The 16510-nt window shown below is 43.6% G+C and overlaps 1 protein-coding gene across 1 annotated transcript in view; it reads left to right on the top strand.

Annotated features, from left to right (window-relative positions):
• The first annotated feature begins 1420 nt into the window (after nucleotides 1-1420).
• Nucleotides 1421-16510, top strand: part of CAT (catalase) — a 37071-nt gene continuing 21981 nt past the window's right edge. Inside the window, exons 1-3 of the mRNA XM_067749458.1 lie at nucleotides 1421-1574; nucleotides 14755-14926; nucleotides 15983-16093. Coding sequence (XP_067605559.1) covers nucleotides 1509-1574; nucleotides 14755-14926; nucleotides 15983-16093 — 349 coding nt within the window. The 5' untranslated portion in view covers nucleotides 1421-1508. The remainder of the gene's footprint in view (nucleotides 1575-14754; nucleotides 14927-15982; nucleotides 16094-16510) is intronic.

The following is a 16510-nucleotide window of genomic DNA, read 5'->3' as shown; positions in this document are numbered from 1 at the left end:
CACAAGTAAAAGAAAAGAGTGACAGCCTGTCTGGAATAAGGCAATCCCTGACCACACGAGGATGGGAAACAACTGAGGGAAGGGAAGATCTGAAGAATAAGTGTGATGCCCTATGAGTGGGAGGTTCACAGAGTGGAAGAAAAATCTATGATGTGGCCTCAGGATGAGAAGTTGTAGGAGTACAGATCTCTGTTGAGGTCTAGGAGTCCCATTTTTTCCCTAGCTTTATTATGCCAAGACAATTGTCTCCAACTTTGTAGACAATCTCTCTAGCTGGGGACAAGCAAGTCCTCCTTTCACACTTCATCTAATTAAGCATCTTGACATGAGTAAAACACCAACTGAAGATATTTTCATAGAATAAGTCATAGAACTTGTTTGCATCTTTGAACTCTTGAGCAACATTCTTCTGGAATATCACAAAATATATTCTGCTATTTCACTTATTAAAATGCACTGCTCGAACACCTCAAAAATCAGCCCCATTAACTTACTGAAGAGATTTTCTAAACTCTATGCCAGCATTTCTACTAATAAATAGTGGGTTTGAGCATCTTAGTTAACTTAGTTAATTATTCTACATCAGGAGCAGGCCAACCTCTTGATGCTTGTTTATACTGTCATGGTGGGGAGACTTCATTGATCTTTAATGTCTTTTTGTTGTGAAGATTAAGTGATAGAGTCTGGCAACCATCAGCAGTGGCTAGCACATAGTAGACACTCAAAAATGGGGAGCTTCTGAACCAAAAAGGGAGTCTAAAAGGTTGAATTTTCTTCCTATGTATTTTAGACTATTAAGATCATTTAGAACTTGCCAATATTTTGCTTTTCTGTGTTTTTTTAAAAAGGCACGTCTTTCTGTGCATAATCTGTAACAAAGAAGAAATAATGCAACATTTGAGAGTGTGACTACTGGTCATACTTAAATGCAGAATCAGTGTATGCATTTATTCCAAATTCCATCAATCCTTCAGTTGTAAACAATATTAACATTAGAACATGACAAAACTTCATTTTGCACAGATGAACTCAACCCAGAATTTCTTTTTTTTTTAAGAGCTGAGAGCATATTTACAGAGTTCAAAGCCGCACCCATTAGGACCTAAGCTTTCCCTCAACAAAACTGGCAGTCCACCAACCGCTGCGTCCCAGGGCAACCTGAAGGATGCTGATAAACCGAGGAGAGAGTCACGTCCCGGTACTCGGGGCCCCGGCCCTAGGTTCCTTAATCCCGAGGTTAGGGGGTCTGAGCCGCGGGTCTCTCCACCTTTACCAAACCCTCCCCAACCTCTCCTCAACTTCTCCCCTCCGAGTTCCAGCCCCGCCCCTATTTGGTTTCCAATCCCATCCCGCCTGGCGCTCGAGCGGCCAATCAGGAGGCGGTCCCTCCAAGGGGGGCGGGCCAAGGGCTGGAGCTGAGGGGCGGAGTCTGAAGTAGCCAATTTTAGCCGCGGGGCTGGAGACGCGAGAGTAGAGGTACCCTGCAGCGTTTTGCAGCGCCAGACATAATGGCGGACAGCCGGGATCCAGCTAGCGACCAGATGAAGCTCTGGAAGGAGCAGCGAGCCGTGCAGGTACACCCTGCGCTCTCTGAGACGGCCTTACGGTCCGCGCAGAAAGCTAGGTGTCCGCGAGTAACCGCCCCTGCTTCTCCAGCGCGGCGGTTCGGTAGGGCTGTACCAAGATAACGGGCGTGTGTGTGTGTGTGTGTGTGTGTGTGTGTGTGTGTGTGTGTGTGTGTGTGTGTGTGTGTGTGTGTGTGTGTGTGTGTGTGTGTGTGTGTGCAGGATTTGTCGTGGGCCGCAGGTCGCGGGTGGTTGGCTTATAATTTTGCGCTTTTGCCAGCTGGGACAGAGGTCGCAGCTTGAGGCAGGAGTGAAGGCTCATGTGGAAAGAGACAGAGAGCTGCAGCTGCAGGAAAGGAAGTGAGGGGGGAAGTCGGAACAGGCTCTAGCTTTGCCCTTGCTCAGTGACTACCAGCTTTCATATTTGTGGGGTGCCAGGGGGACAGGAACCGTGTTTTATCATGTCGACGTCCGCAGCACCGTACACACAGCATTAAACAACTAAATAAAAAGATTTTTACACCCATGATTTCTTTTGCACTTAAAAACATCAAGTCTAGCATTTTAGAGCTAGAAGTGACCTTAGTGATAAATTAATGCGCTTATTTACACATATGCTTTGAGTGCCAGAATGTGCTAGGAACAGTGCTGGGTGAGTGGTACAAATTCCAATGAGGCCAGAATTGCACCACACAGAAGCTCCAAGTCCAGTCTGGGAGACAAGACAGATAAACAAATGATTACCATCCAACGTGGTGAGGGCGCTAATATAGGTTAATTGCGGAGTGTACAGGGAGTGACCAACTGGGCTGGCAGGCTTCCCAAAGCAGGTGACATCTGAACAAGTGCTTTAAAGATGAGTAGGATTTCAGCCCAGTGGTGGTGGGCCAGGCATTCCTGGCCTGTGCCCTGGGGTGCAGAGCCTTGGAGGGCATCTCTGAGAAGGTTGGATGGGATGAGAGCATTTATTATTTTTTTTAATAGATCTTTATTGGAGTATAATTGCTTCACAATACTGTGTTAGTTTCTGCACTTCTGTTTTGAGTCTTCTTTTGTCAAATTGGCCCAGAGAGTCTGAGGGACTTGCCCAGTTCCCATGGTGGCTGGTTAATGGCAGAGAGAGGACTAGAGTCATGTCTAGCGCTCTTTCTTAAAACCAGGTTAGTGTTAATGAACTAGTATTAATGCTGAGTTCCCATGGATTGCCTTATAGTTCCCTGTTTGTGAGAAGGCTGCCATTCTCTTCTAAGAGCCTGGAAAATTTATCATTTTGCTCCTTATATGCTACTAGGGTATTTAGTTTTTCATGAGTTCTTAGTCAAAGTGACCCAGAGAGACTTAGCATCTTATTAATCAAGGACAGGTGGCTAGTTAGTGGCAGGGTCAAGGTTAGAACTCAGCTTCTTGGAGCCAAGACTCTCTCCATACCCAGTGGCTGCTGCATCCTTGTTCACATGGAGGTTTTCATGAATACTTGGTGAACTGAAAAAAATATGGACAATGTAGTGAGTTTTTCATAAAACAAAATTTATTCTCTTTAAAGGACTCCCCTGAGACTAGCTTGCCTCTTCACTGTTTGGGAGAATCATTAACTGTTTTTAAGTCATTATGACCTCGCTGGTGATTTACCCTACCTGGTCACCCATGTGAGAAACAGCTGGCTTGCAAAGCACATCTATAATTTGGGTACTTTTAGTTGAAATACTGCTGTCTCCTCTGCCCATGCATCTCAGTGCACTGTTTACATTGTCCTGATTGGCAGTCACATTGATGTCTTGTTGTTTCTTACTTGAGCTGCTCTGAGTGAAAACTGCTTATTTCTTTGAGGTGACTCCCCCCACTGAATGGAATTTTGCATATGTCACATGGCCTTTGTAATTTTTCAGTGCTTTCTTTTGAAAATTTTCAAACATTCAGAAAAGTGGGAAGAACTGTGTAGTGTATGCCCATATATCCACCACATTTTTTTTTGCTGTATATTTTTTTATTACATGTTATTCCATCTGTCTGTCCCTTCATACATCTTTTAACCTGTTTTTTGGAGGTGCATTTCAGAATAAGTTGTAGACATCAGCAGACTTGACCCCTAAACAGTAAGCATGCAAATTAACAGAATTCAATGCTTATTTATGTTTTTAAGGCAAAATTTATATACAAGGAAATACACAAATATTAAGTGCACCATTCTCTGCTTTTTGATAAATATAAACACCTGTGCATCTGGTTCCTTTATTAAGGTACAGAAGATTCTCATTACCCTGGAATGTTCCCTCATGCTGTTTCCAGTCTTTTCCTGCAACCCCTGCAGTCTTGCCTCAGGCAACCATGTTGATTTTCTTTTTTAACCATCAATTTATGTACTTTTTGTGTAATGCTGCTTTCCTTCAGCAAATATGTTTTAAGATTTAAAAAAATGTTTTAGAATTCATTCACGTCATGGCATGTATCCATGGTTCTTTTATTGCCGAGTAGTATTCCATTGTATGATTAGACCACCACATGTTTATCCGGTTGCTGGGCACCTGGGCTATTCCCAGTGTGTGGCTGTTATGAATAAAGGTTCTATAAAGAATCTTATATAAATCTTTTTGTACACATATGCTTTTATTTCTTTTAAAACATACCTATGAGTAGAATTGCTGGGTAAGTGAATAAGGTAATTGAATGTCGTGTGAGAAACTCGTAAGCCTTTTTCCAATGCAGTTGTACCATTTTACAGTTCCATCAACTGAGTTTGAGAGTTCCAGTTGCTCCACATCCTGCCATCTTTTGGTATTGTCATTCTTTTAATTTAAGCCGTTCTGGTGGGTAGGAAGTGGTATTTGCATTGCTCTGATGACCAGTGATGCTGAGCATCTTTTCATATGCTTATTTGACCATTGGTATATATTTCTTTGATGTATCTGTTCAAATCTTTTGTCCTTTAAAACATTGGATTGTTTGTCTTATTATCCTTAATTCATAGCCCATATTTTAAGTACAGTCATGTATGGGCCAGGTGCTGTATATATATATATATATATATATATATATATATATGAATCACTTCGCTGTATACCTGAAACTAACACAATATTATAAATCAACTATATTTCAATAAAATTTTTTTTAAAAACCACAGTCAATGGAGTCCATCCAGACCTACTTTAAAAAAAGTGATTACTGATAACATTGGATTAATATCTACCGATAAAAGAAAAGAACAAAATAAACTACCCACTAGGGACTTCCCTGGTGGCGCAGTGTTAAGAATCTGCCTGCCAGTGCAGGGAATACAGGTTCAAGCCCTGGTCTGGGAAGATCCCACATGTCACGGAACAACTAAACCCGTGTGCCACTGCTACTGAGCCTGCGCTCCAGAGCCCGCAAACCACAACTACTGAAGCCCGCACGCCTAGAGCCAGTGCTCCACAACAAGAGAAGCCACCACAACGAGAAGCCCGTGCACTGCAACGAAGAGTAGCCCCCGCTTGCCACAACTAGAGAAAGCCCGTGCGCAGCAAGGAAGACCCAACGAACCATAAATAAATAAATAAATTAATTAAACAAGAAAAAACACTACCCACTAGTTTTCTTCCCTGGAATCCTTGGAATAATTTTTTATTTTCTTCAGGCATTTGCTCCTCTTTCCCCCATGCAGTTCAAGGACAGGCAGTTCTTTGCTTGCCTGTGAGATCTTTTTTATTTTATTTAATTTTATTTATTTTTTTATAGAGCAGGTTCTTATTAGTTATCTATTTTATACATATGGGTGTATATATGTCAATCCCAATCTCCCAATTCATCTCACCACACCCCCTCCACTTTCCCCCCTTGGTGTTCATACGTTTGTTCTCTACATCTGTGTCTCTGTTTCTACCTTGCAAACTGGTTCATCTGTACGAGTATTCTAGATTCCACATATATGTGTTAATGTACGATATTTGTTTTTCTCTTTCTGACTTACTTCACTCTGTATGATGGTCTCTAGGTCCATCCACGTCTCTACAAATGACCCAGTTTCATTCCTTTCTGTGGCTGAGGAGTATTCCACTGTATATATGTACCACATCTTCTTTATCCATTCGTCTGTCAATGGGCATTTAGGTTGCTTCCATGACCTGGCTATTGTAAATAGTGGTGCAATGAACACTGGGGTGCATGTGTCTTTTTGAATTATGGTTTTCTCTGGATAGATGCCCAGTAGTGGGATTGCTGGGTCATATGATAATTCTATTTTTAGTTTTTTAAGGAACCTCCATACTGTTCTCCATAGTGGCTGTATCAATTTACATTCCCACCAACAGTGCAAGAGGGTTCCCTTTTCTCCACACCCTCTCCAGCATTTGTTGTTTCTAGATTTTCTGATGATGCCCATTCTAACTGGTGTGAGGTGATACCTCATTGCATCAGTGCATTTTGATTTGCATTCCTCTAATAATTAGTGATGTTGAGCATCTTTTCATGTGCCTCTTGGCCATCTGTATGTCTTCTTTGGAGAAATGTCTATTTAGATCTTCTGCCCATTTTTTGATTGGGTTGTTTTTTTTAATATTGAGCTTCATGAGCTGTTTATATATTTTGGAGATTAATCCTTTGCCCGTTCATTCTTTTGCAAATATTTTCTCCCATTCTGTGGGTTGTCTTTTCATCTTGTTTATGGTTTCCTTTGTTGTGCAAAAGCTTTTAAGTTTCATTAGGTCCTATTTGTTTATTTTTGTTTTTATTTCCATTACTCTAGGAGGCAAGTCAAAAAAGATCTTGCTGTGATTTATGTCAAAGAGTGTTCTTTCTGTGTTTTCCTCTAAGAGTTTTATAGTGTCCGGTCTTACATTTAGGACTTTAATCCATTTTGAGTTTATTTTTGTGTATGGTGTTAGGGAGTGTTCTAATTTCTTTCTTTTACATGCAGCTGTCCGGTTTTCCCAGCGCCACTGACGCCTGTGAGATCCTATTGTTCCTTGAGCAGTGAGTGTATTGTTGTCAGCCTAAGGCCGCATCCCATACCAGTTAGCACACTGCTGAGATGGCCTGTTGTCACTTCAGTGGTACTTTAGTATACTTTGTTTAGTACCAACAGGACCCATTTGGTTCTTGATGAAAAACACAGTTTGGTCTTTTCTTACATTTATTGGATTTCACTTTTTCCATTATGTATTACTTAGTATTTTACTGAATGGCAGTTCTCCAGGCAGATGGTATAGAATAACTTAGGCAATTAGTAAAGTAGAATGAAAACTCCTTCTCGCCTCTTGAGCTTAGAATGACCAACTGTTCTTGACTTATACTGAGACCCTTAGTGGCTTAACCATGATGAAGTCAACTTACAAAATGAAGTATATCCCAGTGATGAAGTGTCCACTTAGAGCCCAGAAAGCGTAGCTTTCAGCCTTTCAGGCAGTCAGAAAAATTTCCTAGTGTTGTCAGTTCACTGATTGTGTGCTAGAAAACCCCCTCAGTGTGATGTGGTATTGAGGTGAGTCACTCTCTGATGCTGAAAATGAAAAGCACATCAGACTTAATCCAGAGTTGAGGAGTAAGTGGCCTACATGGAAGTTAGGGTTTTCCACTTTTTCTAGTGACAGTAAGCCCTGTCTGGGCAGGAGCCAGCGTTCATCACCTGGTCTGTTGTATATTTTGAGTGCAGTGCTGAGTCTGCCTGCTCAGGGCTACCGCTCATGTATGATGCGGTCCCCTATTCCTCTCCCTTGCTTCAACTTCTCCCTCATTTCTCTTCTTAGACATTTCTCTTTGATTCTTCATGGAAAAACAAACAAACAAACCCAAAACTTTATATTGTGGAAAATTTCAAACCAGGACTGAATAGGGAGGATAGTTTAGCGAACCTCCAAGTGCCTTGTCTCTCAGCTTCAATAATGAATTTCTATCCCACCAACTCCCCCCCACCCCATTTTTGAAGCAAATAGCAGGCACTGTATCATTTTATCTGTGAATATTTTAGGATATATCTCCAAAAGATAAGACTTTTTTTTTAATAATACTGTGGTCACATCTACAAAATGAACAGTAATACCTCACATCCTCACATTTCCAAGTAGCATGATCAGTTTCCCAGATTGTCTCTGTGCAGAAAAGAGTTTCCAAGCAGGCCTGAGACTGCTGCCCTTAGAAAGGCCTCTTGGCAAGGTTAGCTGGCATCTGGACCTTGCCTTTCTGGAGGGTTCCCACCACCCTAACTGGTAAGAGTGGCTCCCAGTGCCTAAGCCATTTGTGCAAACAGTGTGATTTATGCTGAACACCTGCTTTCCTTCCGGGAGTCAGAGGGTGTCTCTATGATCAGCCCCCAGTACAAACCCTGGGTGCCAAGTCTCTAAGGAGCTTCCCTGTGAGACAGCGTTTCACAGGAGTTGCCACAGCTTGCTGGGGAAATTAGGCATGTCTTGCATGACTCTGGGAGAGGATTCTTGGAAGCTTGTGCTGGTTTCCTCTGGACTTCATTGTGCCTTTTCTCCTTGCTTATTTTGCTTTGTACTTAAATGCTGTAATAAATAACGGCCTGAGTATGCCTAGATGCTAAGTTCTGTGAGTCCTAGGGAATCACTGAACCCGGGGTGGTCTTGGGGACCCCTGACACTGTCCGTCTCTCTTTTTTTAACACTTTGTTCAAAGTCAGATGCAAATAACGTTCACACACTACATTGGTTATGTCTCTTAAGTCCGTCTTTCTCCTCCCTAGGGTGGTTGTAAACGAAGTTTATGTGGCTTAAACTTTAAGGGGGTCAGGTGAGGGGTCAGGCTTTATAGTCAGACAGGGTTCAGATTGAGGCTTGACCACCGGCCAGGTTACCTCACCTCCCTCCTCTCTGGTTTCCCATATTGAAAATGGAAGAATAATTCTCCTTACTTTGCAGTATTGCTGTGAGAATTCATTTATCTAAAACGTGCGTGTAGATGAATACATGTCAATTACCCAGCCTGAAGAATATGTGCAGGAGACGTTAGCTATGTTGTTTTGAGAGGTGCTATAGCGTGTGGGTAAGATTTGGGTCCTCGAGCCAGCCTGCTTGGGTTCAGATTCTGCTTCTGTCCCATTCTAGGTGGGTGGCCTTGAGCAAGTTGTGTAACTTCTTGGTGCCTCAGTTTCCTCTTCTGTGTAATGGAGATTATTATAGTCCTTACCTCGGAGAGATGGATTAAATGTGATCACCGAGTAAAGAGTTTAGAACAGCGCCCGCAGAGCAAGCTGCTGTTTGTTGTTTTGAGGCTTGAGCGCGTCTAGTAGGTTAGGCCTCTCACGTACACGTTGCACACCTAAGCTGACAGAGAAGCAGGGAGTCGGTGGCATGAGAGGAATCCAGAATCACCTTTATTATCGGTAGAGGCTTGACTGGAGAACGTGGCTTAGGAGTTTTGGCCAAGGGGGCCTGCTGAGATGGCTCTCCTGAGCTGAATTTATTTACCCCTTGTGTTTAGGCAGCTCTGAAGATGACCAGAGGAGTGGCTGCTGCCTGCAGCCATTGGTTTCCAAAGGGGAGAGAGTGGAGCCCTGTGTAGGCCTGGGTCCCTTTCGCAAACTGCCCCATCAGGGGAAGTCTCCCCTCTTGTTTGGATCAGGACAGAGGCCTGGAGCACCAAGAAATCTGAGGACCAGGACTGTCTTTGGTTTTCTGTACACGGGTGTGTCATAGACAGTGATTTGCTCGAAATACTAGGTATATTCTGTATTGATCTCTGGGAAAATGAAGCTGTCGTTATGACTCTGTTGGGATTGAAAGTTGGGGATGGTTTGCATGACCACTGTTTTTCAATTTAAAAAAGGAAAACTAAGATGGGTAGCAAGTTCTTGGAACTTATGTCAGCAGTGGGCACTAATCAATGGAAGCTAGGTTGATAAAATATGTCATCAGAGAAAGCCAACCTGACTCCTCCCAGGAAAATTTCTTCATCCGTGTCTTAGTTTGAGCCAAAAAATACAAACAACAAAGCCAAAGTGGAATTTTACTTTAACTTTGCGCAGGCTCAGCGGCCATGGCGCACGGGCCTAGCCACACGACGGCATGTAGCATCTTCCTGGACCAGGGCACGAACCCGTGTCCCCTAAATCGGCAGGCGGACTCTCAACCACTGCGCCACCAGGGAAGCCCTTACTTTAACTTTGAGTCCTTCTTTCTAATCATGGTGCCAGTTTTTAGCCAGGCCAAAGTACTTCTTTGCCAATTTCTGCAGCAGTTTTTATAAGAAGTTTGTCTGAAGGTGATTGATCAGAATATGAAGTTATAAGTTCAAATATTTCTCTTTTAGTTTTTGGAGGGGAGGTGCAGGGAGAGGCATAGACTATTGTTGTATCCTCCTCCTTTTTAGAAATAATCCTTCTTGGCCATTTCATATTGGTCCATAGTTTAATTCATTCCCATGTTGGATCCACAGCATTGGTTGTGCACTTGTTGCTAACCGAGCACTGTGGCAGGTGTCAGGGCTATAGATGCAAAAGGAGTGTGCTGTCTAGAGAGGAAAAACTGTGAAGTACACAGACAATTATAATATTTATTCTGTGGGGCACAAGAAGTTGCCCTTGGCCCAGCTCATGGGGTGGCATGGGCGGGGCAGGAAGAGCGGTCCAGGAGAAGCATGTATGAATGTCATGAGGAATTGGCAGCCAGAAAGATGTAAACACATTAACAGGTACTGATGCTGCTTTTCTAGAGAGGGAGCTCTTAGAATTGTCCAGCAACAGAAAAGCTCTTCTGTCTTAAAAAAATTCTAGTTGTAAAGTGACCTTGCACTGAGTTAAAAAACAAACAAACAAAAAACCCCCAATAATCAGCAAGTAGGCAGGTACATCTTTGCCCTTCCATACTTGTTATATGTTGCAGGTAAACGTGCGCTGCCACGTTGAAATCTGTGTAAAGTTACTTAAATTCTCTGAGCATGTGGCATCACCCATTAAATGGGAGTAATGACATTTATCTCACTGGGTTCTTGGGAGGCTTGAATGAAGGTAGCTAGGATAAGGCCTTGTGTATGGCAGGTGCTTGAGAAATGGTAGTTACAGAGGGAAATGAGGAATATATACAGAACATATGCAGTTCTGTCAACTGCATTGATTCTGTGTTTGTCCTTTCTAATTAGCTTTGGACCAGCAGTAACCACACTCCATCATATTCCTAGAGAAAGCCCAGAGCTTGCGTCATGGGATATTGTTTCTTTTGTTTGATGCGTGTGAAAAACAGGGGCGCAGGCTACAGGACATGGTTGTATTATGGTTTTCCTGGCACTCACTGCCCTCAGGAGCCCTCTGTCCACCCTCCTCCAAGACTGCAGACCCATAGCATTGTGTGTGCAGGACACAGAGATGCTTCTTGCCAGCCTCTGTGGTCTGTGGCGACGGGGAGGACAGGGACCCTGGCTGGTGAATGAGTGAGTGTTGAGATGAGTCGCCTGAGGGGCCCTTGCTCTAAATCCACATGCCCCGCTCCCCTGCCGCTGCCCCCCTCACCATCCAGCCTGCAGAGGGGTCCACCTTGGGACTGTTGAACTTCTAATGTGACCCAGGTATGCTGTGGCTGCTTTTTGTGTCCTTGACCTGCAGACAAGCTCTGAGTTATTTTTCCCTCCAGCCCTTTCTCTCCCAGCCTCTGGCTGAAATCTGCCTCGCTGTTGCTCTTATCGTCGCTGCCAGATGGTTGCTCCCTTTGCTGTTTGTAGACTTTTCATTTTTTCTCTTCTTCTCTCCCTTATCCACCCCCCCCCCCCCGCCCCGTCACCTCTGCCCTTCTCAGCTTGTGCAGGGAGTGGCTTCATCGGACTGTACTCGTATAAGCAGGTATCATCTTCCAAGTTTTGCCATTCCAGGACATTTTTGTCGTTGCTTGCAGCCCTGGAGGGCTGATTTTCACCGCTTTCTGCTTCAAGTTCAGAATTATTCTAAATGCTTGAGACTCCTGGAAGTTTGGCTCAAACGAAAATAAAAACAAATTGTGTCTACACTGGGGCTGATCACAGTGCTCGCTGCATGGAGCTAGCTTTTTTTCAGAAATGAGTTTTAAAAATTTGCTTTCGAGGTCCGTTTCCCAGCTCCACCCTCACTTCCAGTAAAGCGTCATTGCGTTAAACTCTCTCCATCTCAGCGAACATACTGAGTCCTTCTTCTCCTCTAGTAAATACTCTTATCTGTGCTTGAAGTCAGTTTTTCTTATCTGATGTTGCCCTAAACATCCCCTGAAGTCGGGGATCTTTTCCTCCCTAGTCTTTGCCCAATGGCCTCCCTTCTGTCTTGCTGACCATGTTGAAGCTTTCCCTGCCACACTTGTTTTAAAGGCAAATTACATATCCATTAGCATGTGTGAGGAAAGGTGTTAAAAGTGAGAACAATTGATCTATTAGACCAGGGAATAAGAAGAGATGACAAATGCTGCATTTGTAACTTACAAACCCAGCTTTCATTTCTCCAGGGGCTGGGTGTTGTGGAGGAGATTCCTGCGTTGGGGGGAGGGAGGCTCAGTGGTGGCAACGTTCCAGCATTGCCAAGCGAAGATTCCATGATTCAGTGTCACCAGGCGAAACCATCTCATTCTTTAGTTCTTCACTCGTTCATTCGCTCATCCGGCTTACTCTGCATCTGCCTCCTTTGGGCATGGTTTTTATTCTTGACTTTATCACACTGACCTGGTCATGAGGAAGGGTCTTGTGGTGTGGTCTCATTGGTTTCTCAGCAGCAACTCCTTCCTGTATTAGGGATGCAGAAAAGTAAATGACACTCTGACCTGTTTACATTTCCTTTTACCAAGCTTGGTATTTTCCCTCATACTCTTCTCCTTTATGGGACGTTCCTCCCCTCCACCCCCCTCTGCCATTTTTAGGTTTCCTTTAGTTCCTTGATTATATGATGAAAAGAACATGTAAAGGGTGGACAGACTTAGTTTACTCAGACTTTTTACAATTTTAATTGTAGACCATCCAAAAGCTTTAGGTTAGTGGTGGTTAATCCTGGCCTCACTTAGGAATCACCTGGAGAGCTCGAAAAAATAGCAGTGATGCCCGGGCCTCACCTAGACTAATTATATCAGTAATTTCTAGGGGGCATGGCCAGGCATCCGAGTGCTTTAAAAAGTTCCAGGTGGGCTTCCCTGGTGGCACAGTGGTTAAGAATCTGCCTGCCAATGCAGAGGACACAGGTTCGAGCCCTTGTCTGGGAAGATCCCACATGCTGCGGAGCAACTAAGACCGTGTGCCACAACTACTGAGCCCACGTGCCACAACTACTGAAGCCTGCGTGCCTAGAGCCCGTGCTCCGCAGCAAGAGAAGCCACTGCAGTGAGAAGCCCGTGCACCGCAACGAAGAGTAGCCCCCGCTCGCCCCAACTAGGGAAGGCCTGCACATAGCAACGAAGACCCAACACAGCCAAAAATAAATAAAATAAAATAAATTAAAAAAAAAAAACTTAAAGTTCCCAGGTGATTCCAGTGACAGCCAAGGTTGAAAAATCAAGATTTTAGGTTTAAACTAAAGGTGAAGTTGTGCAATTTCACTCTTTCTTTTTCTGATTCATTTTCTAGTTTAGATTTTAAACAAGTATACAGTGTCACACTTATTAGCGCATGTGTGTCTTCAAAAGAGGGTGGTGTGATTGGGTGGTAACCACAGACTGGACACGTAAACTTTCATATAGTTTGGAAGGGTTTGTTGCCGGATGGGTAGGGGATAGGGCGAGAGAGTCTAGATGGATACCTACACATCTGTCATGGTTTCTAGAAAAATAAAGCCAGAAATGCTTTGTTTCTGGTATCAGGTCACTTTCTCATGGCCAGTACAGCAGTAACATGTATTTGCCTGGTGTGTGGCCTTATCTTGTGTACATTCAGTTCTCTTAATCCGTGTGTTAACCCTGGGAAGTAGTTATTTTTTGTCCATTTTTCAGATGAAAAATAACCTCAGAAATACTAAGTAACTTGCTAGTAGCCACACATCTGGTAATTGGCAGGGCTGGGAGTTGGACCCACCCAGTTGGAGGTGGCTTAGCTCTGCATCTCCCCTGATTTCCTAGTGACCAGGGGAGGTCATGGGAGAGGCAGTTGGCTGTAGTCAAAAGCAGAGTGTGACCACAGCTGGGAGCTGCCCAGGATCATGTGAGGCTTAAAAGTGCTGTCCTCACTCTAGAGAAGGGACAGCTGGGAGGCTTCTGATGTAACGGAAATGGGAGAATTGGGTGGATGAAAACTAATTCTTTATTACCGTAAAACAGCCTATCTCATCTCAGAGACATTTGGCATCTTCAGAAAATTAATACTATAGAGACTTCCCTGGTGGCGCAGTGGTTAAGGATCCGCCTGCCAGTGCAGGGTACACGGGTTCGAGCCCTGGTCCGGGAAGATCCCACTTGCTGCGGAGCAACTAAGCCCGTGCACCACAACTACTGAGCCTGCGCTCTAGAGCCCGTGAGCCACAACTACTGAGCCCATGCGCCACAACTAGTGAAGCCTGTGCGCCTAGAGCCCGTGCTCCGCAGCAAGAGACGCCACCGCAATGAGAGGTCTGCACACCACAAGGAAGAGTAGCCCCTGCTCGCCGCAACTAGAGAAAGCCTGCGCACAGCAACGAAGACCCAATGCAGCCAAAAATAAATAAATAAAATAAATTAATAAAAGAAGTTTAAAAGAAAATGAGTACTATAATCCATCTTACCAATAATTGTTTATCATCAGTGACAACAAAAGCCACTGACTTTTTTTTTTTTTTGGAATTGAAAAGAGATGTTGCAAATAGCTGGTACACACTGCTTGAGAGAAATGAATGCATTGTGCAGGCTGACCCGCCTTGACCTCTGCAGCAGTCAGGAAGAGTTTATAAGATTGAGGAAAGCATTTACAGGCATAGCTTCTGTGGGGACCATCGTCTCACTATTAGTTTGGACGTTCCATGTTCAGCACATATGATCTGTTTGGGAGGATCCGTATCTGGGGTTTCCTGTGTGGAGCCCAGCGGCTGTAGCTGGAGCAGGGGTGGAGCAAGCTGGCGAGTTATTTAGCCATCTTCCTGCTGCTCAGAGCAGATTTCTTAGGATTTCTGTGACCTGACTATAAATTTCAGGCAATTGTATTTCAAAAGTATTTCAGTACTTTTGACACAGGAAATGTAAAGAGTTTGGGTAGAAGGTATAAAAAATGCAAAACGATGTGCCCTGTGATAGCAGAAATTAAGTGTGTGATTGTATTGACTCTCTTGCACTCTTCTCCTCTCATGTTCACTTAGAAACCTGATGTCTTGACCACCGGAGCGGGTAATCCGATAGGAGACAAACTCAATATTCTTACAGCAGGGCCCCGTGGGCCCCTTCTTGTTCAGGATGTGGTTTTCACTGATGAAATGGCTCACTTTGACCGGGAGAGAATTCCTGAGAGAGTCGTGCACGCCAAAGGAGCAGGTGAGAACTGTGTTCATTTGTTGTAAAAGGACTGTTTCATAACACCTGGGTTAAAAATTACTTCTCAAAGGATCAGAGCTCCTTTAATAGAAGTGCCAAATCTCCATTCCAGGGGGAAGGGAAAAAATGTCTGTCAATAGAGGAGTCAATAATTAAATGATGGTTATTTCCCTGGATTTCACATTATATATAAAATATTTTTTACTGAAAATAAAAGTAATCTTCCTTTTAGTCCATCTTGCAGTTTAGTGAAGAAGTAAAAATGTGGAAATACCGACACAGACATACTGTAATTATAATTAGATTTAGATGGTGCACTTAACTGGATAAACACTGGAATAAACTGGGCAAAATCGATGACGGTTGTGTTAGTGTGGTGGGTTTGTGGTGATTTTTCCTTTTTGTTGAAAACTTTTGTAAAGCTTTTATCTTGCTTTTATTAGAGAAACAAAAGATGGGGGTGGTGTTTAAAAGAAAGCTAAAAACTCAATAGGAAAAACAAAGCTTGATAGAAAGGAAGAAGTTGTTTTGTTTTAGCTGCTTACTTGGACTCCCAGTTAGGATTTCCCAATTTCTTTATTTGCTCTTCCATCTTCTCCAGCTTTTTTTGCGTGTCTTTTCCCTCATGATTTTGATATGCTGTTCATTTTGTTGTTTGGCTCTGTGGCAACCTTTGTACGTGCTCAATCCTTCTCTCCCTGTGTTTTCTCCTCCTCTCCACCCTGTTCTTTCTCTCCTAGGTCCTGCCTCTACTTCAGGGGCCTCTCAGGCCCTGTGTCCTTGTGGCAACCTTGGCTCGTTCCTTCTGATCCCACCCATCTCCTCCTCCTCTTTGGCTCCAGCTGTGTAGCACTCAGCTTAGCACTAAGTGACCTAGGACTTTGCATTTTGCTCTCATCATTTTGTGTTTGGTTATATCCCCTTCTCCCATCATCTTGGAAGCTCCCAGAAGGCCAGTGCTAAACCACCAGTTTCTCTCTCATGCAGATGCCTATTGAGGGCCTGATGGCCTGAGTGACGGTCTTGTGATGAGGATTTCTGTGTCTTTTTCCTTAGGGGCTTTTGGCTACTTTGAGGTCACGCATGACATTACCAGATACTCCAAGGCGAAGGTGTTTGAGCACATTGGAAAGAGGACGCCCATTGCAGTTCGCTTCTCCACTGTTGGTAAGTTGGTCTGTTTGCATTGCTGGTGTTGCTTAACTCAACCGTGTATCTTATGTGGGGCATTTATAACTTAATTTCAAGAAAAAACTTACCAGACAATAGAAAACAAGCACTTCTTCAAATGATAGCAAGGTTTTACAGTAGAAAAAATATTTTAAGACATGTAGAAAGTTACTTATAATTCTGTTTGTTGAGGTCTTAGGAAATCATACTTATGCAGAGGCGGCCTCTGCAATTCTGTGACATTTGGAAAGAATTTTTCCTACAAGTGGTTGCATGAAGTGGGAATCTTACTCAGTAGCCATGATAACAGTTGCCCTTTATTGAGAATTAACTCTATGCCGTCCATGGTTGGTGCTTTACTGACATTGTTTATAGTCTGTAGATGTCCTTTGCAAGGTGGGGTTCTTTCTATTT

This window comes from Pseudorca crassidens, chromosome 9, assembly GCF_039906515.1.
Source record: "Pseudorca crassidens isolate mPseCra1 chromosome 9, mPseCra1.hap1, whole genome shotgun sequence".
In the NCBI taxonomy this organism is placed as follows: domain Eukaryota; kingdom Metazoa; phylum Chordata; class Mammalia; order Artiodactyla; family Delphinidae; genus Pseudorca; species Pseudorca crassidens.
Note: the sequence above shows the minus strand (reverse complement) of the source record. Positions and strands in the feature narration are given on the sequence as shown.